Genomic DNA, 24,860 nt, shown 5'->3' with positions numbered 1-24,860 from the left:
AGTGCTAAGGGCACTAATGGAAATGTGAGGTAAGAGCCGAAGGAGGGATGGATTGATTCAGATGGGGGTTGTTGCAGGAGCGGTGGTGTTTGAGTGGGATCTCAAAGGACTGAAATGAGTGGAGAGGGTGGTGATGAAATTTGCATCATCACAGGGGAGTAGGTGTAAGGAGGGATGTCAGTTTGTCTGTTTGCTTTTCTGAAGGCAGGATGGCTACAGGAGTGGGGTTGAAGTGCAGACTGACCTAGTTTTGATTCCCAGGTCAGCCGTGTCCATGTGACTTTGAAACCTTGTATCTTCATCTGTAAATGGAGATGCTAATACCTTTTTCATGAGATTGTTGTGGGAAATAAAGAAATTAATGCTCATGTTTAGCAATACAAATGTTTAGTAAATACTCAATAAATGGTAGCTTTTACTCTGCGTTACTGCTTCAGTGAACGTTATCTAGCTCCTCTGGGTGACATCTGAAGCTAACCAGCCACTATTGGATATTTGACAACTTAAAAATTAACTAAATGCATCTACATATTCATTTGCATTTGCTTTACCCCATTTGTATATTCCCTCTCCCCAGATCCTTACAGAGCCAGTACCCCAGCCTTCTCTTGAGTCAGTTCTGCTTTTTCGTTTCATGTTGTTCTGGTTTACTTGTCCATACAGTGGCCCAAATTATTGGGTTTTGTTTTCTAGTTTCTTCTTCCTGCAGTACAGTTCTGCACTGGACAGGGCACTCCCTATAGTACTTTCCTATCTAGGAGCAAATGCACAAGTTCATGACCATGGTCAGCTTCTTGAGCAGAGTCCTTGCCTCGTCAACTGCCCAGATTTGCTCTGTCTCCCATTCATTACTTTGTGGCTGGGAATCATCACAGAATATTGGAATCGTAGGGAACTGCCACCAAATCTTAGGTTTTACCAAGAAGAACCTCAAGGCCCAGAGATAGGATGAGGCTGGGCAAGTTTCCACACAGAGACAGGAAGGGTAGGCCGGTGCACTAGACCCCAAGCTGGGGGCCAAAGACAGGCCAGTGTACCCTGGATGGCTTTCCATGACCTTTGTGCCTTTGCTCTGCAGACTTAGGCCCTGAAGAGGGCAAAGATGTGTTTCCTTCCCTCCCTTTTCCTCCCTCCACTTCCCTCCTGGCTTTGGGTAAAGCTCGAAGCAGCAGCCCTCCTGGAGGTCCATGCTCCCACAGGGCTTTCTCAGGATGCCCATTACAGCATGATATACTGACTTGGGGCCTTCACCTCTTGGACCCCAGCTGACAGCCAGTGAAGTGAGAAGATAGAAAACACTTTAAACTGCCTCAGCATTTTTAAAATGAGGAGGCAGGTAGGAAATGTCTGTGATGACCAATGCTGTAGAGTTGATAAAAATGAGGAGACTCTAAGTAAGGCCTTCCTTCTCCTGCTGTCCTGACACCGAGGATGTAAATACTTTTAATCTCACATAACAGCTCGGACTGTTTGGTGCTGGTGACTAGTTTGAGGAGGATGCTGAAGCCGCATCTGGGCTGCATGGGATACCATGCTAGGATATGACAGCCCGGCCTCATATGTGATACATTATGGGGAAAATAAGAACCGAGGCCCCTGCTTTTAAATTGGACATTTTAATGTGATGAGGAGACGGACTCATGAACCACTAGTAAAGTCTTGTACAAGAGAAAATGAAGTAAGTTCTGCAGTCGACGTATAGCATGTTCTATACATTCAGAGGAAAGGGCAGCTCATTCTCCAGAGAGAGAACAGGGCAGACAGCGCCCCCATGTCCTAGCACTGCATCCCCTGGAGCCCAGATACGGCTTCAGAATCCCCTTCAACCTAATCACCAGCACCAAATAGCCAGAGCTGTTATATGAGATTAAAAGTGTTTACATCCTTGGTCTCAGGAGAGCAGGAAAAGGAAGCTCTTAGAGTCTCCTCGTTTTTATCAGTTCTCTACAATGTCACTCATCACAGACATTTCCTACGTGCCTTCTTCTTACATTCCCCAAAATGGATCACATATGATATGTTGAATCAGCAAATGAATCACTCAGCGAATGTCATGGTGTTAGATATGTGAAAAGGTTATTTAGCATAATAGTAAGAACTCACTTTGTGGAATCAGATATACATTAGAGTTGAATTCTAGCTCTGCCATTATTGGCTCTACGATGCCCACCTCCCTCAGTCCTTCTTAAAAAAAAAAAAATAATAATAATAGCATTTACCCTCTAGGGTTGCTACAGAGATTAAAAGAGTTAATGAATGTAAAATGTTTTCTATTTGCTAGCTTCACAGGGCCCAATATATGCAAGCTGCTATCAGTAATATTAGAAACTATCATCATCATCACCATCATCACCATCATCATCATCATCATCACCATCATCATCATCACCATTTGTTGCCACTATTATTATGCTAGTAACCAGAATCCCCAAACCCTAAACAGCCCCTCTCTTTCTTTAGATATAAGAGGGAAATATGTAGCTGGAAGACCCATGGAAACTTCTTCCCTCAAGGTGCTCACCTGATCTCAGCTCTCTGGATCTCAGCACTGTGGGGACCAGAAAAGACCAACCCAAGGCAGTATGGATGGCAGGGGCGGATTTTTCCCAATGTCTCAAATAAGGCAGATCCAAGCTTCCCACCTCAGATCTACAAAAAGGAGGCCCTTTGTACTCATACTCAAGGCAGCTTTAGGTGTCATAACATCCCAAAGACACAAACCCAGCAGGGGTTCCATGGACCTAGCACCACGGCCCATAACTGGCCTTGCCACCTGCTTACCTGTCTCAGAGGAGGCACTGGGGAAGGGGGTCATGCTAAAGCAACAGATGGCCCCAGCTGGGAGGGCAGGTGGTAGTGTGGCAGTGGTGGTGGTTGTATGGCCTGTGTGGGTGTGAGGGAGGTCGGTAATGTAATGCTCTAAGGTATACGTAGAATGTATGGAGGAAACCAGAATTTGAAATATAGAAATGGTTATTGGTAATGTGATTAGTGGGAGCAGAATTTGGATCTGCTTGGATCATGCTTGTATAACTCATGCCTATCCTCTTACAGCTGAGGAAACCAAAGTCCTCACTTGAGGGAGGGATAGTCCATTTTATGTGGGGAACAAAGGCAAATGAAAATTTAAATTTCCTTACTGTCTACAGCCCATTGACAAGTTCTTGAAACAGGCAGAGGGACATTCTTCTTGGAACTCAGCTGCCTTGATGATGACACTTTGCTAAGGGCAAAAGGCAATTTTATCCCAAACCCCCAGGATCCTATATGTCTACTTGAACATATCAAAATCCCTTCTATAATTTGGCTATTGTTGAAAGCACTGCTTTAAACATTGGGGTACATGTGCCCCTATGCATCAGCACTCCTGTATCCCTAGTAGTGCTATTGCTGGGTCATAGGGTAGTTTATTTTTAATTTTTTGAGGAACCTCCATACTGTTTTCCAGAGCGGCTGCACCAGTTTGCATTCCCACCAGCAGTGCAAGAGAGTTCCCATCTCTCCACATCCTTGCCAGCATCTGTAGTTTCCTGAGTTGTTCATTTTGAAAACTTCCTTCATCTCAATCCCTGCTGACCCAAGATATATGTTGGCAATCGTTTTCCAAGCTTATGACCCCTGATATACATCTGAAGGCTGAATGTTTATTAAGTAGTAATAAATAACCTTTTCCTAACAGCAGCTAGCCCTACAAGGTCCTGGAAACCTTGTTTCCGAAATATCTTAGAGACTTAATGCTATCCCTAACCCCCTCCCAACCTGAAGGTTTATAATCAGTCACCCATCACAATCCCAGTGCAGCTCTTTCTGCCCACAGGTCATGTCCCCATGCTTTAATAAGACACCTTCTTGTACCAAAGATGTCTCAAGAATTCTTTCTTAGCCGTTAGCTCTGAACCTCAGCAGTTCAAAGCACATCACATTCACTTAGCGATTCATTTACTTGGCACTCGTTATACTTCTCAATGCTATGCAGTGGGTCAGCGGGCTGAGAAAAGGAGAAAGAGGTCCTGCCCTCAAAACGTACAGCCTTAAATTAAGAGGAACAGATCATTAACAAGCCAACCATCAATTAGATGCAGTGAAATCTCTCATAACCATCTCTTTGGCTTGACCTGCATGCCCCATTTTCTCAGTAAACAACTGTGCTGACACTCCTGGAAGCTTCTGGCCCATAGCCGCATCTCCGATCAGCCCATCTAGTTCTGTCCATGTCAGCTTTGTTGGAAATATGCTAGGAATCATTTCTGTTGTTTCCAAGCCTAGTTATACTTCTGTGTTTTTATTATATTGGGGCATTGTAACTGAAAAGTATGTAAACTGGTGAAATACGAGTGCAAGACAAAGTTGTTTTATTTCTTTGGAAACTAAGTTAAATACCTTTGAAAGTCTCAAAGATGAATCACTAAAAACATTGTCATGTTAGGTGTAGGCGAGACAACTAGAAAAGTTGGGGGAAAAACAAATTCTGCACTTACATTTATTTCATAAATGTCTTCAAGTTCCCACTGTATCAAAAGATTGATAAATACATGGGCACTTAGCCGTTTTAAGCTAAAAGAAAATACCTGCTATGAATCATTTTTTGTGATTCTCCTTTTTGATCATCTTTCACAAATAATCTAATTTCAGCCCCCATTGCATCAGATAAAAGGGCTTCTACCGTAATTACAACTTGAGTAAAGTGCTGTGAAGGAGACAAATCAAATGCTGTGACAGAGAACAGTGGGTAACCTACTTAGGGCCGTCCCTGAAAGACTGGCTGAGTGGGCATGGGAGAGAAAGTCCTAGCTAGTGCGTGCAGCATGATGGAGGCCTTGCTGTGTCCTAGGAGCTGAAGCAGTCGAGGAGGGACAGGGATACAAAGAAAGAAGCTGTTTAGGTCAGCAGGACCCCGACAACAACAGACCCTTAGAGGTCATGCAAAGGAGTTCAGACTTTATTCAAAGCATGATGAGAAACCTCAGAAGGGCTCAGAGCCATGGTGTTAGGATAAGATCTGATTTCCATTTTCAAAAGAACATTCTAGCTGCTTTGTGAGGAATGGATGAGGGTGGGGAAAAAGAAGTGGGCAAGGTGGAGGCAAGGATAAAGAAAACTGATGAAGGAAGTGATAAAGTGTAATAAGTAGGCATGATGAACAGTGACAGAGGCGTTTGCCAAGGTGGTAGCAGGGACAGAAAGTGGGAGATATTCACTTGGGATATCTCTGGAAGGACTTACATCATGTTTTCTTTAGTCAGCCAATCAGTGTGACCAAACTCACAGCTAACTTTTGAGAGACATTTGTGATCTGATGAGGTAAAAAATAAAAATAATAAAAATAAAAAATAAAGTCCTACCGCAATTCAAGCAACGTGGTTTTCTTTTTCTAGTTTGATATTTACTGGCTGTGCTACTCAGAGCAAACCTCCAAACCCTTGGAAATTCATTTGACTAAAGGGAATAATAATATCCTGTCCAGTCTACTTCTTTTCTGGTTGTGTAATTAGGATAAAATGATGGCTTACCTGTATAGTACAATTCATAGTGAATTTAGAACTTTCACAGAAGGTAAGGCAGGTATCATTGCCCTCATTTCACAGGTGAGCAAACCAACAGTTACAGAGCATCTACTGTAACAAGACCAGGGCTGGGCTGGTCTTTGCAAAACAAAGTCGACCCAGCCCTTAAATAAGCTCAACCCTGCCATAAATAAGCTCACAGTCTTGTGAAGAAGACAGACATGAAAATGTTAAATTACAGACTATCAATATAAGTACTAAGAAAGTGCATTAAAAACTCAGAGCAGAAAGTAATTTTTTTTTTCTGGAATGGCTAGAAGGCTGCCCACTGGAGTCAACATCTCAGTGGGGTCTTGAAGGATGTATACAAGTTTTCCAGGTGTGGAGGGGCATGTCTGAGGAATGTGGGAGGAAGAGACCTGGAAAGAAATGGTTTGCTGCGTTCCACAGTGTGTTTGGGTCTCCAGTGTTCAGTGGACTATTAGGAAATGAGGCAGGGGACTGAATCAGGGCCAATGAGGCTCTCCCCCGTGGAGTTGTGCAGGTGCGTAAGGCCAAAGCAGGAAAGCTAGTCTGTTAGCTTCATAGTCATGCTTTCCTCAGCTGCTCACACTGGTTCCACATATGTGTACCCATGCCTTCTCCTCTTTCCTTCCTTGCTTACTGTTTTCCCAAGGATTAGCTTGAATCTCAGCCTTTCCCCCCCCCACACCACCTCCTAGAGCTCTTCATTTTAGTGGGGACAGACAAAGAGAACACCCCAGGATAGTGAGAAACAGAAATGCTTTTATTCTCAGCATTTCTTCCAGAATTCAAGCAGCCTGTACTGTTTTTTGGCAGCAGCTGTTTCATCCTGTGTTTTGAGAAACCTTACAAAGTGATTCAAATTTTGGTACAAAGGGAACTAAATATCTGGAGTGGGGGGTGAGTGTCTCTGCAGAGAAGCAGCTGGGCTTTTGTTAAAGAGTCTCAGTTGGTGGAAATTGTCTAGGAGACCTGAGTTCCAGTCCCTAGGCTGGACAGCATGCTTTCGTGCCCCACCTCTCCCACCTGGAAAATAAGTAAGAAACTTTGTACTTGCAGAGGTGGAAGATTGTTAGAGCTAATTGAATCTCACTTCCTTACAAACGAGGAAATGAACTCCAAAGAGGGGAAATAATTTGCCTCAGGTCATATAGAGAACCAGCAGCTTGTTCAACAAATCATTCATTCATTCATTCATTCATTCCATTCATCAAACATGTTTCCATGCCTTCCATGTGCCAGGCACTGTGTAGATGCTAGGACTGTAGTGGTAGATAAAATAGTCATAATCCCTGCCCTATTGGGGGAAATGAAATGACACAAATAAAAACTTAAACAGAATAATTAAAGACAGAGATAAGCTGTGATGGAAATAAGGCACTGCAGTAGAGAACAAAAAAGCAGGCTGTATCCTTTGGAGAAGGACTCTCTGAAGAGAGAACACGAAAGCAGAGGCCTGAGGAGTGAGGAGCCAGGCATTTAAAGAGGGTGGAAGAGCTTCCCACGGGAGAACAGCATGTGCAAAAGCCCCAAGGCAGGAAAGTTTGGACTGTCTTGAAAAGTAACAGAAAGACCAGTGTGAAACTGAGGCAGGAGGAGCACGGCCTGGGAGCAGAGGCAGGATAGATAACAGGGGGCCGAGCTCGCAGCCTGAAATTTCAAGTGCCCTCTTGGGTAGACTCTTGATGGTTTTTCACATCCCTGTTGGAAAGGAAAGGCAAGTTCATGTTCATAGCAACATTCTATTATTGGTTGAGCATTTGTTTTAAATGAGGTCTCAGTACGCTTTGTTGAGACCATGCATTAGAAGAACAGAAGCAAAGGAAGAAAGATTTAGCTTTTCTCTATCCAACTCTCCAGTTTCTTAGTGTTCAGCTCAAGAAATCAGCCAAGGGCAGAGGTCAGGAGTAAAGTCAGACATCAGACAAGGTGGAAGTTGGTTTCTGGTGCTGTCATATCGTTTTGAGATCTGGAACCGCTTGTCTTCTGTAGCCTCATTGTATCCTTCATTCTTGTCCATTTGCCTTCTCAGTGGATACACCCTTGCTGGAAAATGAATTTCACTGATTTTAGGGCACCCTTGGGCTGTCATCTGCAGATTCTGGTGAAACCTTGCCTTGATTGATGGGTGCCAGTCAGGTTCATGGGTGTGTGCTGCACTGTAGGCTTGCCGCTTGGTTTAAATAAACCCATTTATATGCATGATTTTCATAGGAAAAGAATAGCAAATAAGAAGCAAAATACTTTTTTTCTACTCCTCACCTAGGACACAGAATCAAGATAGCCAAAGGGAGAGTCTGGCTTCACCTCATAAATGATTTATCTGGTCTGCCTTGCAGTCATGGTTCATTCATAAACCAGCAGAAGTTGCATATGATGGGGGGAGAGGAGGTATGGAGTGATGAGTGGGCCAAAGGCAGAGGAAGCTATGATGTTAATCTCTCCCACAACCCCTTCCCTTTTGTCAGGATCCTTGCTTTTATTCAATCTGCTCTGGCTGTTTAGCGTGCTAGTTCCCAGAGGCTGCCCAGAGGCAGAGCTAAGCGCATATAGTTCCTACCTGGACTCTTCAGTGAACCCCACCTCCTAGCCACAGATGAGGCACTCTCTCCCCAGCCCTGGACTGCAACCTTCTCCTTAGCCCTGGAACCCAACCCGAGAATAAGCCCGGCTTGACCTTATCTTCGAATGCAATCCTAACTTTGTCCAAACAGAGCCCTCACCGCAGCCCCTCACCCAGCAATCCTGACTCAGCTCCCACATGCAGCCGAGCCTTGGCCTTGCAGGGTCCAGACACAATGTCGTGAGCCCTCTGGTACACACCCACTTTTGAAAATAAACCCCTCAAAGTGCCTGCCCTCTCAGGGTTGGGGTCTCCCCACCTCAGTGTAGTCTGTGGCTGTAAGGCAGCGTTTCAGCCTTCTCTAGCCCAAAGCTGGCCAGTGCATAGGAGAGGAAGCCTAGAGCTCTACTTGCCATATTGCTGTCTGTGTGTTGACACTTCAGTTGGAGGCTGTCTGTGTGCTGGGAGGCCCCACTGGCTCTTGCACGGAAGTCAGCAAACACTGGCCTTCAGTCAAATGGGGACATCATCAGTTGACTGAGAGGGTTCCTTTTGCCTGCCCTCCCGACAGTGTGACTAACCACAGTCACCACAGAAGAGCCACAAGAGGTGAAAAAGAAAGGTGGGCTGTCACCTGTTTCTGTCATTCCTCAGCTGCATGATCCTTGGCTCCTTGTTCGTACATGGGCTCAAGGGTCATCATTCCTGCCCTCCTTACCTTACTGGGTATTCACAAGAGAAAATGGATGTGAGAGATTTAAGAGTCATACAATACGCTGCGAGTTATTATCATCTCTCCCCAGATTTTGCCAGCGTCCCGTCCTATGAGCTATCCAGTAGCAGAACAGCAGAGCAGGAGCTGGCACTCCTACATAGAGTAGGACTACAACCCACAGGCCCAATCTAGCCCATTGCCTGTATTTAGAAATAAGGTTTCGTAGTGTAATAAAATTCCACACTCACCTATTTACCTTTTGTCTTTGGCTGCTTCTAGCAGGGACTAGTTGCAGCAGAGACCGCATAGCCCACAAAGCCTGAGATATCTACTCTTTGGCTCTTTGCAGAAAAAGGTTGCTGATACCTGGCAGAGAGGGCCACAGCAATGGCCCTGAAATTGGAATACCCGTGTTTGGATTCTGAATCTTCTACTTACTTTGACCTTGGACAAGTTGCTTAGCCTCATTCTCCTCTCCATAAAATGGGAGGATAACCATATCCCGACTCCATACTACCAGATTAGTAGTAAATGAGTAATTCATATAAAGCACTTAGCATAAGACCTGGCATATACAGCAAGTGCTCGGTATCGGCCGGTAGTATTACCCAGGGAATGGAAGCTCTGGTTTGTGGTACCAGAATTTCAAGGGACAGAATAACATAGCTCAAGGCACAGGCCATGGAGTGGAACAGACCTGGATTCATATCCCAGCTCTGTCACCACATGCATGATGTGTGGAAGATTAATTAATCTCCTGAACTTCAACCTCCTCATGCATGAAATAGGGAAAAAAAATTACTGTGAGGAGCGAATGATAAAATGCAGGTGAAGTGCTTAGAACAGAATTGGGCACAAACTAAACATTCAGTAGAGGTAGCAAATACTCAACTCTAATAATCAGAAGAAGAACAGCGTTTTCCCAAGTAGTGCCAGCCATCCAGGATAAACAGGTAGTGGGAAGTTCCGGTATGCTGACATTATGTGAGGTTAGAGGGTCTACCTTGTGAGTAGTGATGCCCTTGATACCAGGTTTTGCATAGTCTAAGTACATGCAAATTAAAAAGACTCTAAACTGGAGTTCGTCACAGAGCTATCTATTGGGAGGCTTTTCTCTAAGGTCAAAAGGCCCTCAGGACCAGTTACCTTTTTAGCACTAATAATCTATGATCCTGTGATTGTTCTTGGACCAAGTGATGGGTCAGGGAAGAGAACACACACACATACACACACATAAACACGCGCGCACACGCACACACACAAACACATATGCCATTATAGGAAATACTCTGAAAGATCCTTTTCCCATAATACTACCTGGGTACATAGTAATGCTAAGTAGTTTGCTTTGCAGGATGAAATTGCCCTTATTTTTAATCAGTTTGATGTCCTAAGGGTTGAGTTATGTAATGGGTTGTAAACCTTCTTGTCTAGGGAGCACTGGCTAAGGAGACTGCATGTTGTGGGTGGAATGCATTAAGGTAAGCTTGGTTCTGGATGCCAGCCTAAGAGTACAGCTCCCATTCTCTTTTGGCTTAAGGTAACAGGGAGTGATGGAGTTCAGTGGGCTGAAGTGTGTCAGCGGAGCGGGGTGTTGTGTATCCTACAAGCTCATGGTTGCTAGATGGTCAACCTAATTTAGAGGACTGTGAGACAAGTCACATCACCAAGCATTTATGTTTATTCCCTACTCAACTCTGTGGAGGGCACTGCTTATTGTATATATCAATCAAAATGATGAAGCTGGAGGGCCTCCAGCTTCAAGAGAACTTACACCTCCATTGTGAGTGAAAAGATACAAAGTCAGTTGGTAATATAAAAGAAAAATAATGAGCACAAACCAATGCAAGTAAAGACTTGGATGCAAGATGACAACAACTGTCAAGAATAGTATCAATTGATTAATATAGGTAAATGATTCACATTGACTCATTCTTTCATTTACTTATACAACAAAAATACTGTGTAGTCATTGTGTGATACCGTCTTGGGATTATAAAGAATAATATAAGCTTTGTGAGGGCAGAGATATCATCTGTCTTATTTGCCACTCTATTCCACAGTATCTAACCCAGAGGAGACAGGTAACAATGACTAAATTTCATTCAGCTCCTTACTTAACCTTGGTATTTAGATGTATGTGACATTTATGGAGCTCTTAATGTGGTCGTGGACTTTGACTTATAAAATACTGGCAAAGAGAAAGTTAATAGACATCTGTTGGTTTGATGTGCCCACCATCCGCTTCCTCTCTGTTCACAGCACCTTCATTTCCTTTTGGCTGCCATCTTAGTAAGATAGTTAGTTGTTCTGCCTTCCCTTGACCAAAGGATAATCCAGGCCCTGAGCAAGACCAGGCTTGAACTGAATGGATCAGTTATCACAAGTGGCTAGAGCAGTAGTGAAAACTGAAGAGACTGTCCATGAGAACCCAAATTCCCAAACTTCTATAGTGTCTAACTTCTCTAATGCCCAGGTTTGTATTTTTTCTTAGCTGTGGGCCCATCATATCCTTACAGTAAACTTCTTTTTGTATTACATTAGTCTGTCTTGATTTTTTTTTCTTAGAATCAAAGAACTTAAACTAATGAAGCATGGGTGATAGATAAAAAATGATAAGAGGCACAAATGTTTCTATGGACATTTAAAAGAATGAGACTTTTAGACTATAGTTAGGAATGGGGAGGGATAGGAACTTCATGGAGGAGGTGGCATTTGAGCTAAACCTTTAAAGAAGGGAAAATATTTGGAGAGGAAAAAGGCAGGAGGCAGGAGGGCTTTTCAGGCTGGAGCAAGAACATGAACAAATGTCCCAGAACCTAAAGCAAGCCTAGAAACATCTGAGGAACAGCAGCATCTACAACTAGAGCCCAATGAACTCACTGATTGTCCATGTTTGAGGTCCCATCACACCGAAGTCAGAAGATGTTGCCCTTCCCATGTTCCACAGAGTCAGAACCACCTTACCCTCCACAGTGTCTCTCCTTCACTGACCTGAGCTTTGAGATGCTAGAACTGAAATGTCTGGTAAGATCAGCTAGAACTGACTTCTCAGACCAAGGTGATGTTCTGGAGCTCCAGAGGCACCCAGATCACACATGAGGTACCATAATCGTTGGGAAGTGTCAAGTTTACTCAAAGCTGTAGGATGTTTTTTCTCTATGCTCATCTCTACTGCTTCCCTCCTTTCTCCCATACTGCATCCACACTGGCCACTTTTCTGTTTTGCAAGCTCACCCATCTTTTCCTGAGCCTTTTAAGAGCCTTTGTACTTTCTGTTCCTTCTGCCCAAAACCATTTCCCTTGCCCTTTGCCTGGAAGTCTCCTTCTTATGGTTCATCCCTCAGCTCCAGTGTGTGTGCCACAGAGAGGGTCTCCTTGACCATCTTCTCTAAAGTTGCCCTGCCAGAGGCTCTCACATCCCATTTCATTTTCTTCATAACACTTATTGTATCCAAAGTAATCTTGTTGACTGTATATCATTTCTCCCCGCTCTCTAGAACCTAAGCTTCATGATAGCAGGGTATTATCTTCTTATCCAGTGTTGTATCCCTGGCCCCATCTTGCTGCCTAACATCTACTACATGTTCAATAAACATTTACTGGATGGGTGGATGGTAGAGAGATACAAGAAAGATGGAGAGAAAGAAGAGAATAGTCACGTCTGTAGAAGTACACACCTCCAATGAGTATTAAAGTTTTATTAGAGGCCTTCTACCAAAATTAAATTTAAAAAGTTTGAGAAACACCAATTTAGTGTGAACTCCACTCTTTGGGGAAGGGGCCTGTTCATGGTCCCAGATTTGCTTCTTTGCATTTACTTTTCCACAACCATATTGGACACCTGAAGAGTCAGTCTGTTTGTCCTGTCACCTGCTCCTGGTTTCATGTGTCAGCCACAAAATGGGTCTAATTCCAGAACCAGGGGGCCCAGTATTTACCTAATTCTCACCCTCATATACAGTGACACATCATTGGCTTTCAGTGCCTGGTAATTAATACTCAGGTTTCCTAATAAATATACAAATCTGAGCAGGGGAGGATGACCCTCTTCTGCATCTCCTTTTGTTGCCATGTCCCAACTGGGCTCCAGGGCCAGCACGAAGAGAGGTCCCTGTGAATCTGAGATGAATCCAAAGCCAAAGTAAAATGCAACATTGACACGTGACACAGAGACTTAACTTCTCCAGTCCTGGAAAGGCCCTTGGCAATGTGGTCCCTACCCTCCTCCACCTCTGTACCACATCCCTACCCCAATCATACTGGATTTCCTGGGGTTTCTCTCAGGTCTCCTCCTCTCTTTCACCTTATTGCCCTTGGATAAACTGGTGCCTCTACCTGGATATCGACACAAAGTGCTTAGTACAATGCCTGGCCAGTAGTAAATGCTCAGTAAACACTGGCCGTAATAGCAGTTATGAACCTTTATTCTATGCTTGAGCCCCTTTTTACTCTTTGAAAATATCCTTTCTTTCCCTTAATGTAAAAACTTTGCTAACCCCTCTGTAAGCTCTATGAAAGCAGAAAATATGTCTGTCTTGTATCAACATGGTATCCCAATTTTCTGGGAATATTAGTTTCTGGTGCTCAATAAATATTTGTTGAATTTAGCAAGTGGATGATAAGGTTTTATCTAGTAAGTAAGAGGGAAGCCCTGGACATGTCTCAGAATCCCTAATAACTGTGATGTTGTATAGAGGGATGGGGACAATTTATATCAATTATGGTAATTTGTTGCCTGTCAGTATTAGATCTTGGATGCAAGACTGTATAAGGGGATGGAGTGCATTCTTACTGCCCTCTGAGTGACGGAAATAAAACACTTTTGATATCACAAGGTTAGAGTCAGATCAGGAATGCCATTCCTACCAATGAGGATAGAAATATTCAAGGAGGAGGATGAATATCTAAAGGTCCCCCACCCAACCCCCGCATCTACTTTCTGTCTCCCTCCCCCAAAATGAAATTGTCCTGTCACCTCATTATCCACTATTTACAATGAGGCTGCCACATTTCCAGGGACTGAAGCCAGGAGCCAAGGAGATATGCCGGTGTGAGAAGCCTTAAATGAAGTGACAATAAAAAGGAGTTGCTGATACAGGAGTTCCCTCCCTGGGAGAGAGCTGTCAGGGCAATGCCCAGGGCTGGGGGATTTATTGATACTAAGTGGATGGTGCCTTAACCAGGAATGATGATCAGAGGTTTGAGTGAACCAAGGATGGATTTGGACAGCCTGCGCTGTGTGTGGGCTTTCCTGCCCTTGCCAGTCCTGCCCTCCCACCTCCCCAGGAGGGAATTCCTGGCCTCGTTTTTTACTCGCTCTGATTGTCGCACACATTCTGCTGCTGAATCTCTTGGAGGCAGGGACCGCGGAACCTGACACCCTGGCCGCGTTCCCTGAACACTCTGTGTCTTCTCTCTTTGCTGGGTCTTTGCTGTTGCTGCTTCTTCTACCTGAAATATTTTTAAAATGTATATATTCTTTCCTTAATTTGAAAAAAGGTGACAGTGTTATATTATTTTTAGGTGTGCAACACAGCGATTCAACTTCTCTATACGTTATGCTGTGCTCACTGCAAGTGCAGCTACCATCTGTCACCACCCAACGCTGCTACAATACCATTGACTATATTCCTGGTGCTGCGCCTTTCATCCCCAGATAGAATTCATATGCGTGCGGCTGCACCCTAGTCCCTCTCTGGGCTGATTCCCACTTATCTGTCAGTGTCAACGCTGTCCCGTCCTCCTGGAAGCCTTCTTTGTGGTCCCCAAAGGCTGGAGTCAGGCGTCCCTTCCTGAACCCCGAAATCACCCCTGCCACAGCACTTATACTGAAGCCATCCACCTACTTTGCTGTCAGGCTGTCCCGCTGCCCAGATGACAGTCCTTGAGGTCAGGGCTTACTTCGCGTGCCACCGCACCTCCAGTACCCAATGAGCGGTGGGCGTTAGATGTCGAGGGGTAGATGGGTAAGCGAATGGACTGATGGGCCGACCAGAAGAAGGACAGATATGTGTATATACGCTTTGCCATGAAACACACCACCCAGTTATTTTTTGTGTTATTTTAATATCAATGGACCTGAATGCAGTAATGCACCTTTAGGCGGTATCAGAGAAAGGCAGCATTAAATGAGGATTTTCTAGACACTGAAGGTGACTCAGGTACCAAGACTGTTTTTTACCCAAATTTCTGGGGACAGAGGGAGGCATATCACAGAGGTAAAGAACTCAAACTCTACGCCCCCACTGGTGGAGTTGAGATCACAGCCGTGCCTTGCACCAGTCCTGGACCTCACTTTACCAATTGTAACCTACCTCATAGGCTGAAGGGAGCCAATGGAAGGGAATGTCCTTGTAGGTGCTCAAGTGCTGGCTCCTAATTACTGCTACCACAGGCATTTTACACGCCACTGCTGTCTTGAGTGGATGGTTCCACACAGAGTCCAGCCTGCTCTGATTCAACACCAGCGGAGTTCTGATGCCGCTTCAGAATGTTCCCATCTCTTCCTCCTGCCTGTGGTGCCTGACTTACCGTCTCCACCTCCAGCCCCCTTTCTGATTATCCCCCATACAGCGGGTTAAAATGGCATCCTGCATAGAACTCAAGACTCTGGATGCAACTAGATTTAGTGCTAGGGGTTTGTTGCAATCAAATCCAAGAACTGAGAGCCTTTAACTGCTTCTGGAGGTTGGAAAAGTACACTGGAGGTTGCTAAAAGTTTGGCCAGCAAATAGCTCAAGTCTTGTCAATCAGTAAACATATTTGAACGAATTAGACTAGCATCTAGGATATTGGAGCCTGAAGGGATGTTACATATGACAGAGTTCAAACCATCATTTTACAGATGGGAAAACTGAAACCCAGAGAAAACGTGGGATTTACTCAAGGTCACAAGAGTAATGTGTTATGATAAAACCAAAAAGAGGCTCCTCCAGGTCTTCCGGCATCTAGTTTACTACTTTTCTTGTAAGACTACTTTTTCTCTTCTGATTGAGTATTTACTATGACAGATTCAAAGAAATGCCCTACAACTACCAATTATATTTCACAGTATTTAGCCATTGACTGCATTGTTGTAGGCCTTGGGCCTACAGAGTGCCTCTCTGTCTCTCTCTCTTTCTATCTCTCTCTCTCTCTCTCTTTCCATCTCCCTGCCTGTCTCTGACTTGCTGTCTCTATCTCTTTCTCTCTGTCTATCTCTTTCATCTGTCTCTCTGTCTCTCTCTCTCTCTCTGTCTCTATCTTTGTCTTTCACTCTCTTTCTCTCTCTCTCTGTCTTTCTCTCTCTTTCCATCTCCCTGCCTGTCTCTGACTCTCTGTCTCTGTCTCTATATCTTTCTCTCTGTCTCTCTCTCTGTCTCTGTCTCTGTCTCTCTCTGTCTGTCTCTCTCTCTCTCTCTGTGTGGCTGTTTCTGCTTGGCTAAGATGAGAAGCTAGCTTGAAGTTCAGGTGCTGAGCAGCTTTGAGGCCCAGGTCCAGTCAGGTAAATCCAGGCCAGGCTACCTCCAAGCCAAGCTGCTTTAGGGAGCAGTGGGTAAGTGTACCCTCTTAGCCTTAGAGGATAAAGCACTCAGTTTAAGAAAAGATAAATTTGAAAAAGGAAAATCGGGAGATTAATTTGAGGGGGAAAACTCCCAGCCTCTTGTGTAACTAAGGATCTGATCGTGTGCTCCTACTCCTATTTCTTGCACCTCCATTTCCTTCTTTGCTTCTAAATTCTAGCAAGAAACACCAGCCACGAGGGCCCCAGAGGCCCAACTAAAGGTGTGAATCCAAGTGGATGACGCGAGGGAATAGATCTGGAACATAAGATTTATATCCCACAGGATAATATTTCATTGCAGCAGGGGGAGAAGAAATCCTAAAAATACCATACAGAGCATATTATAATATGTTAACGGGTTTATGTGCTCCCTCTATCCATTTCACTCAGTAAGATGGATTGTGCTTTTTGACAAATCTATATTTAACATAGGGAGAATAATACACAATGTACGCTTCCTGGTGGGGAAATCCATATTTATGGAAATCTTGATTCTGGCAATTACAATAGATATTTAAAGACAGTACCTATTGTCTGCTGGGAACAGATAGATTGTCCTCATTAGGGTGGAAGAGAAAATCGTATGAGTGGGAAAGAATAAACAACTACTTTACAGGGGCAGGAGGGTCCAGAGTGAGCCAACAGTCATCTCTGTTCGGGCCCAGCTCCCCTTCATACCCTGTCCTGTGGACCCTCTCGTCAAGCATCCGTCATTCATTCATTCTTTCCTCCATTCAACAAATACTTATTAAGCCCTTCCCTGTCCCAGGCACTCTGCTGGCTCTGGGGCACAAGCGAGACCCCCGTTTTCAGGGATTAACATTGACCCAAGCAGCCACAACTATAAACAAGCAAAGAAAAAGGCAATGATTTCAAATAATAAGAAAGATTGAAATAAGGCAGGGTGATGTGACAGAGACTTATAGGCAGGTGTGGGGAGGCTAGGGTCACTACTGAGAACAGATGATGAAGGAAGGCCCATTCTGGGGTGTGAGATCTGACCTGAAATGCAACTGCAGAAAAGGAGTGATCTTTGCAAAGAGCTCGGGCCGAGCCCTGCAGATAGAGGAAGGGAGCAGCTGCTGCTGAGTCCAGGGCAGAGTGAGCTCAGAGCCCCGAGGAATAGAACCAAGGCCCGTGCAGCTAGAGCAGGGAGCAGGGAGAGGGGTATAAGGCAGGAAGGTTCTGAGGGGCCAGTTATTCAGGCTCTGAGTTACAGTCAGATGTTTCTTGTGTGCAATGGGAAACCTCAAAACTCACGAGAGGTTTTGCACAAGGAAGGGAAATTGTGTTTTGTTAGTTTTGTGTTGATTTGGTTTTGGGTTTTGTTAATTAAAAAGATACCTCTTGCTTCGGAGGGGCGAAGGGATTTGCTGAAAACCAAATGCCATAAGCCTAGAGTCCATGAGAACTCCCTTCAGATACTGGGAGGGCCATGGAATATGGGTTCAGAGAAGATATTCCATGAGCCTCTGGTCTCAAAGAGTCATCAGTCAGGGACTGGGCACCTTGAGAGGTACTGAGTGCCCAGTAACTGCAGGTATGCAAGCAGATGTTAATGTGTTCCTGCCCGGTTTCCTGGAGACAGTATTCTGGTTTTCAGTGGGGATCAGACACATGACTCATACAGTTCAGTTGCAATCTTTAAGAGATGAACTTTCAAGCCCATTAGCTCCAGGGACTGAATAAGAACTAAGACTCACAATAGGCAACTGGGTACCGGTGGCGAGTTGCATTCTTTAGTGCAGCATAGACCAGAGGATCTTCAATAACATGTTAAAAGTATTCACCAACAAAGGATCCTGGGGACATACAGACTTGACAAGATCTGGGTTAAAGTTGAACAGGATCCCTCACAATCTTTTATGTAACTAGAGTGCAACTTGCACCTCCAAAATGCAGACAAGGTGAGCACCATTTCCCAAGTTTATTTGACCAAAGATGCCTTTTCTTTTTTAAGGAGCATATGTTGAATAAGGTTTTATGGAACACATTTGGACGATGCTTATACAGCATAATTTGAGACCCCACATACAAGGTACTGCGGGGTCATGGAGGCAGACGATGTGTTAAAGAGAACAACAGATCTAAGAGCATCAGCTTTTCATCTTAAAAAAAAAAAAAAGCACTGATAATGCCAAAGTCCCAGGGTTATAATGAGAACTAGATAGACTAATATATGTGAAAGGACGGCAAGGTACCCTAAAATACGACTACTGTGATTGAGGATGACTCATCTGCCTCACCATCCATATTTGGAGGGTAATTTCAAGCATGGGAGATAGCTTTAGGGTTGGTCGCCTACCCAACTGGGGTGAAGAGTATGAAACCTTCATCCTGTATCCCATATTAAAATGAGTTTAGTAGCTAACCAACCTGGGGTTTGGCCCTATGACTTTAGTTTTTTAACTTTATCTTCTAACCAGCAGTGTAATAAAGCATAATCCAGGACTGGGTCCTTGCAAAATGGCTCCCATGGGGGTGTTCATACAGTTAAGCTGTTACTATGTCTGATACACTGGGGGGGTCTGAAAAGTCAACTAGCAGGATGTACAAACACAAAGTGAACACTGGCAGAGAAATGTATACCGCAATCTAAGGGTAAACCGAGAACATCAATACTTGTTTTCTTCAACATGGATCTGCAGCAAGCTGGCAGAACTCCTTGATTCTGTAACAACTGTTAATGCTTTGCCTTAACATGATGGGCAGTGTCATAGAAAGATGACTGGATGGGGGTTAAGATACCTACCCAACTCAGATATGGCCTAGATGTGCCATCTTGGACATGTTCGCTAACTTTCTGAGCCTTAGTTTTTCCCTTTTAAAAATGATTCAGTCATCTCTCTTCTACATTAAGAAGATCATCGCAGAGATAAAGAGACATATGAAAATGGGAACATATGAAGAGAACATAAGAGAGAACATATGAAAATGGTTTAGTATATTTATCATTAATAAGCATGGCAACGTCTGGCATAGAATTGGGACCTTCTAAACATTGGGTGAGACTGATAGACATGTGGATTAAACAGATGGTTGGGTGAGTGGGATGCATAGACATGTAACATGGGAAGGCAGTTGGACAGACTGGTAGGTTGGAAGGACGCATGGATAGATTGGTTGGATGGGTGAATGGCCAGATGATAGATGAATGGAAGGATGATGAGTTGGGATGGATGAACCAGTGGATGGATTAGTTCGGGAACCATCTGCCAGTTTCCTTGCAGCATCTTCTATTAATCCTTCTCTTCTCCTCCTCCAGTCTGTTCCCAGTTCTCTAAAGGAGTCTACGCCATCTTTGGGTTTTATGAACGGAGAACTGTCAACATGCTGACCTCCTTCTGTGGGGCCCTCCACGTCTGCTTCATCACACCGAGCTTCCCCGTTGACACCTCCAATCAGTTTGTCCTTCAGCTACGCCCTGAGCTGCAGGATGCTCTTATCAGCATCATCGACCATTACAAGTGGCAGAAATTCGTCTACATTTATGATGCCGACCGGGGTAAGCCAAGGGTTAGGGGAGGGAGACTGTTGAGATTGGAGAGAAAATTGCCAGAGGAAGGAGAATGATGCCTCCCTGCCTCATTGAAAAGCAAGGGAGGAATGATCCAGAAATTCTTTATTTCTGTGGACTGATTGCTCATGGCTAATTTCCAACTCACAGTGTGGAAACACATCCTTTGAGAGAGTAATTCTCTTAACACACCATGTCACTCTACAGCTTGCCAAGCTTCCATGGCTCCTGAGTCCAGGCTCAAAGCCCAAGGGCCTCCATTGAATGGCTCATGACTTATGGTGTAGGTGTTAGGAGCACAGACTCTAGAGTCAGACAAACCTGAATCTAAATTCTGTGTCCTCTCCTCTCCCACTGTTTGTCTTTGCACAAGCTCTCTCCGCCTCAGTTTGGGTTAAAATTCAGAATGAGTTGGGGATAAAATTTTCTATGCCTTCATTCCCTCATCTCTATCATAAGATGAACCTAATCTCTACCTCCTAAAGTTGCTGTGAGGATTGCATGGGGTGACTAGAAAGTTCCTGTCAGTGCCTGGGATACAAGTGCTCAGAATCCTCCATACTTATTAACTGCCATCATCATCATCACCATCATCACCATCACCCCTCCAGGCCCTTCTAGTTCTGCTCCCACTTTCATTTTGAATTTTACGTCACATTTTCCAAATGTTTCCTATGCCTTTTTCTTCTCTGCATCTCTCCTCATGCTGTTCCTCTTTTCTGGAATGCACCTCCTTTCCCAGATCTACATATGCGAATCCTTCCCCTCTTTTGCAGCTGCACAAACACTGCTTCTCTATCCCTGAATCCTTAAATGGGAACTTTCTCTTTTTTTCTGATACCTGTGGTGGTTGTATTATACTCTCCTGCCTTTCCCTTATATACTAAACGGTCTGGTCTTCAGAACCTAGTCATTATTGGTATAAATAAATAAATGGATTGTGCAAAGTGTGGAAACTGAGGAAGGGTAGTTTTGCCCTGAGTGAAAGGGAGGTTTTGCAAGAGGTTCCTGTAGGAAGGCTTACAAGACTTTTGAGTAGAACAATGGCTTGTGAGACTGTGTTTTGGGCAATGTTAGGCAGGCATTATTCAATGAGGAGGAGCTAGCAGAAGAGACCCAGAAACATTCTGTTTTCTTCAATTTTCCCTCGATTCTCCTCATTTTGAGGATTTCCCTTCTCAAACAGCAGTCATTGGGAGGATTGCCTGCAGAAGGGATATTTCATGACAGCCCACAGCCTACTGAAGCTTGAGGCCTGGAAGGGGCAAACCTACTTCCCCAAATCCAGAAAAATATAATTTTGATTATAGAGAGTCCCCTCTGGGGTTGGCAGAAGCACCCAGGCTTGTGACAGGACTCTGCCTGTCTCAGAACTCTGAGCTCAGAGCTCTGCCATTTGCTAGCTATATGACCTTGGGCCAATGACTAAATCTCTCTGAGCCTCGGTTTTCACATCTGTGGTGCAATGGTGATAATAATGATATGTATCTCACAGGATTAAGTAAACTGAAAACAAGAAAGCTAGTAGAATGGCACCAGACACGTAGTACGTTTTCAGTAAATGTGAGGCTTAAGCACACCAAACAACTTGTACTAAAAAAAGAAACAGCGACAAGAAGGCGTAACAGAACCGATCAATCTGTAGATGATTCTTAAGGCCAGGCACCATATTGGTCACTGCAGGAGGGATTAGCAGTGTTACAGGGAGACAGAAATGATGTACGCACAAAAGATTGAGGAGTAATGCAAGAGTGAAATAATCATCTAAAGTAGGCAGGAAATTGACTTCCATCTTCCCCTCTAAAGATGCCTATACTCTGAGAATTTGGGGAACCTTAAATATGTTCTATTAGATGGCAAGAGGGATTAAGGTTACAGATGGGATATATGTTGTTCATCCACTGACCTCAGAGAGATTATCTTGGATTATTCACATGGGCCTAGTATAATCACAGGGGCTCTCAAATGGGGCAGGTGGAGGCAGGAGAGTCAGTGTCAGAGGGTGATGTGTGACAGGCTTGACCAGTCACTGCTGGTTTTGAAGTTGGAAGGGGCCATAAACCAAGGAATGCGAGCAGCCTCTAGAAGTTGGAAAGGTGAGAAAATGTTCTCCCGTAGAACCTCCAGAATGCAAACGCAGCCCCATCAACACCTTGATTTTAGCTCAAGAAGATTCACTTCAAACTGACCTGTGTCAATATAAGATGATAAATGTGTGTTGTTTTAGACCGCTGAGTTTGAGGTGATTTGTTACAGCAGCAGTACTAAACTAAGACACCATTTATGTCTTAAAGGCGAAACAAAGTAGCATTGAGTGACAGGCTCCTCTGTCCTTTAACTATAAATCAGAAGAGAATAATTTAATTCAGTACCCACTGATTGAATACCTACTATGTAAAAGGCAAAGTATTAGGTATTGATACATATCAAACATTCATGAATTTACAGTTATTAGGTGCCTATTTGGATACTGGGTTGGCACATTTAATAAGCAGCTACTAAATGCCCAATAATAATTTCTAAAATCCTTGCCATGTATCAGACATTTTCATTTAACACTCATGATGACACTGAGGTAGGAATTTTTATCATCACCATTTTGCCCTTAAAAAAAACTAAAGTTTGAAGAAGCGAGGTAGTCTGTGCGAGGCCGTTTAACCAGCATATTGTACGTAGCATGAGGATTTGAGCCTTGGATTCTATTTTAATCACACTGCCTGCTAAGTTCTGGAAACAGAAGCACAAAAGAGACCCACTGCCTGCCTTCAGTGAGCTCAGACTTGCACAGTGAGAGAAAGCTGGAGCTGAGCTTGGTGGACGAGTCAGGTTGGGGGAGACAAGGGAGGTGGGTGCTGAGTGGAGGCGGGGTGGTACCTATGTATCCTGATTGCCACTTCTCTTGTCTTACCCAATTTCCAGGTTTGTCCGTCCTGCAGAAAGTACTGGACACAGCTGCTGAGAAGAACTGGCAGGTGACAGCGGTCAACATTTTGACAACCACAGAGGAGGGATACCGGATGCTCTTTCAGGACCTGGAAAAGAAAAAGGAGCGGCTAGTGGTGGTGGACTGTGAATCAGAACGTCTCAACGCTATCTTGGGCCAGGTAGTAAGAGGAGCAAAGGCTCAGAGTGGGTGAGGGCAATGGTTTAAGAATGGGCTGGATGGCCTTCTGCCTTGAATGTGACAAAGAGAGCTCTTGATTAGATGAGATAGGTGACCTCCTCGTATTCCGTAATTTATAAATTTTAATTCTGAATTTTTAAAAAAAATTTTAGTGTTTATTTTTTTGAGAGAGAGGGAGAGAGTATGTGTGTGTGTGAGTGGGGAAAGGGCAGAGAGAGAGAGGGAGAGAGACACAGAATCGGAAGCAGGCTCCAGGCTCTGAGCTGTCAGCACAGAGCCCGACACGGAGCTTGAACTCACGAACAGCTAGATCACGACCTGAGCGGAAGTCAGAGGCTTAACCAACTGAGCCACCCAAGCGCCCCTCATTCTGAATTTTTATGAAATAGCACAAACAATGAGAGACTTGACAGTAGGCCTTCAAGTTGTTCTCAGATCAGTTGACCAAAAACTTACCCCCTTGTTTCCCTTTATGGTAGAAGGGAGATGACGTTGCACTTTAGATCTCGTGAACATGGGGAACACAGCCTGGAGAGCCAGATTCCTGGGTTTAGCTCTGGGTTCTGTCACTCCCTGGTCTAGCCATCAGCATCTCATTCATTTGGCCCACTGACCTGTCTTAAGAGTCCAAAGCAGCAGGAAGCACTTCTCTTCCTCCTGTTTCCTTGAACACACTCATGTGTCTGAGAAGTCTATTGATGGTACATTCTGGGAAAGGGCACTGTAACTTCAACTGCTTTTAGCCAGAGGTCTCTAAACCATGGTTCTCACCATCATCAGAGCTGAAGCATGTACCCACTGTACAAGTAACAGGCCTCTGTGTCAGTCTCCTATCTTTTTGAATGACACCAGTGTATGCAGGTGAGATAGCAAGAAAGTAGATAAAGATAATAGTTTTAGGTACTTGACGATATGACAGAGCTTGTTGATGGCCTTTCAAGACCCTGGGACCCCCACCAGGAGTCTTGCTGTCAGCTCAGCAATCACTCAGAGGCCTCAGCAACAGAACAGAGGAGATTTTAAAACTCGGGGATTGTTTAAGGCATTAATTATGTAGTCTGCTCTACAAAGGGTGGATCTGGCCTCCCTCTTGGAAAGAGAAGCCAGCAAAAATTGTTTCCATGAGATGGGAGTTCCCCAGGTTTGAGTCAAGGGATTTGAAAGCTGGTTAAATGAATCAGTATAGGAAAATGGTTAAGCAGAGAGACCCTGGAGACAGAGTGGCTTGGAGATAGAACCCAGCTCTAGTATTTACTAGCAATGGGGTCTTGGGCCAGGTTTTTCATCCGTGCCTTGGATTCCTGATCTGTGAAATGGGCACAATAATAATTACAGCTTCTTTCAGAGGGCTCCTGTGAGAGTGAAAAGAATCTAGTCATGTAAAATACCTAGAACAGAGCCTGCCCCACAAAGAGTGACATATGTAAGCATTTGCCTAGTTTTGCTTTTTATAGCACCAGCTAGTACTGCCTTCTTGAGTCATTTCCCTCTTTGGGCATAAGTGTCCTCATCTGTTAAAGAGGATGATGGCCCCTGTTCTACAAAGCTGATAAAAAGATTGGAGAAATAGGAGTTGGGAGAAGTGCTGAATGATAACTAGGTATTCTTAATAGACTGATAACTTGCCCTCTGTTGTTATAAAGACAATAGCTGGTGCCACTATTTTCTGAGCACCTGCCACATTCCAGACACCATGCCAAGCCCTTTCCATGCATAATGCCACCTCATCCTCATATCAACTCTATAAAACTGCTTCTATCAGTCCCCCTATTTTCTAAATGAAGAAACAAGGGACTATACTTGCCTGGGATTTCACAGCTAGCATATAAGAAAAGCAGGAAGTCAAACCCATCTCAGTCTGGTTATA

General features: G+C 44.2%; 1 protein-coding gene across 4 annotated transcripts in view; it reads left to right on the top strand.

The window, feature by feature from the left end:
* GRIA1 (glutamate ionotropic receptor AMPA type subunit 1) overlaps positions 1–24,860 on the top strand; it is a 304,474-nt gene that overhangs the window by 139,621 nt on the left and 139,993 nt on the right. For 3 of the 4 annotated variants that reach the window (XM_047073496.1, XM_047073479.1, XM_047073488.1), the window contains exons 3-4: positions 19,618–19,857; positions 22,789–22,973. In XM_047073496.1, coding sequence (XP_046929452.1) covers positions 19,618–19,857; positions 22,789–22,973 — 425 coding nt within the window. The remainder of the gene's footprint in view (positions 1–19,617; positions 19,858–22,788; positions 22,974–24,860) is intronic. The other variant, XM_047073505.1, reaches the window with a different exon arrangement.

Source organism: Lynx rufus, unplaced genomic scaffold, assembly GCF_022079265.1.
Source record: "Lynx rufus isolate CCGP_SWC_20201006 ecotype Redwood Valley unplaced genomic scaffold, mLynRuf1.p SCAF_1, whole genome shotgun sequence".
NCBI lineage: Eukaryota > Metazoa > Chordata > Mammalia > Carnivora > Felidae > Lynx > Lynx rufus.
This window is presented reverse-complemented; position numbering and strand designations above follow the sequence as displayed.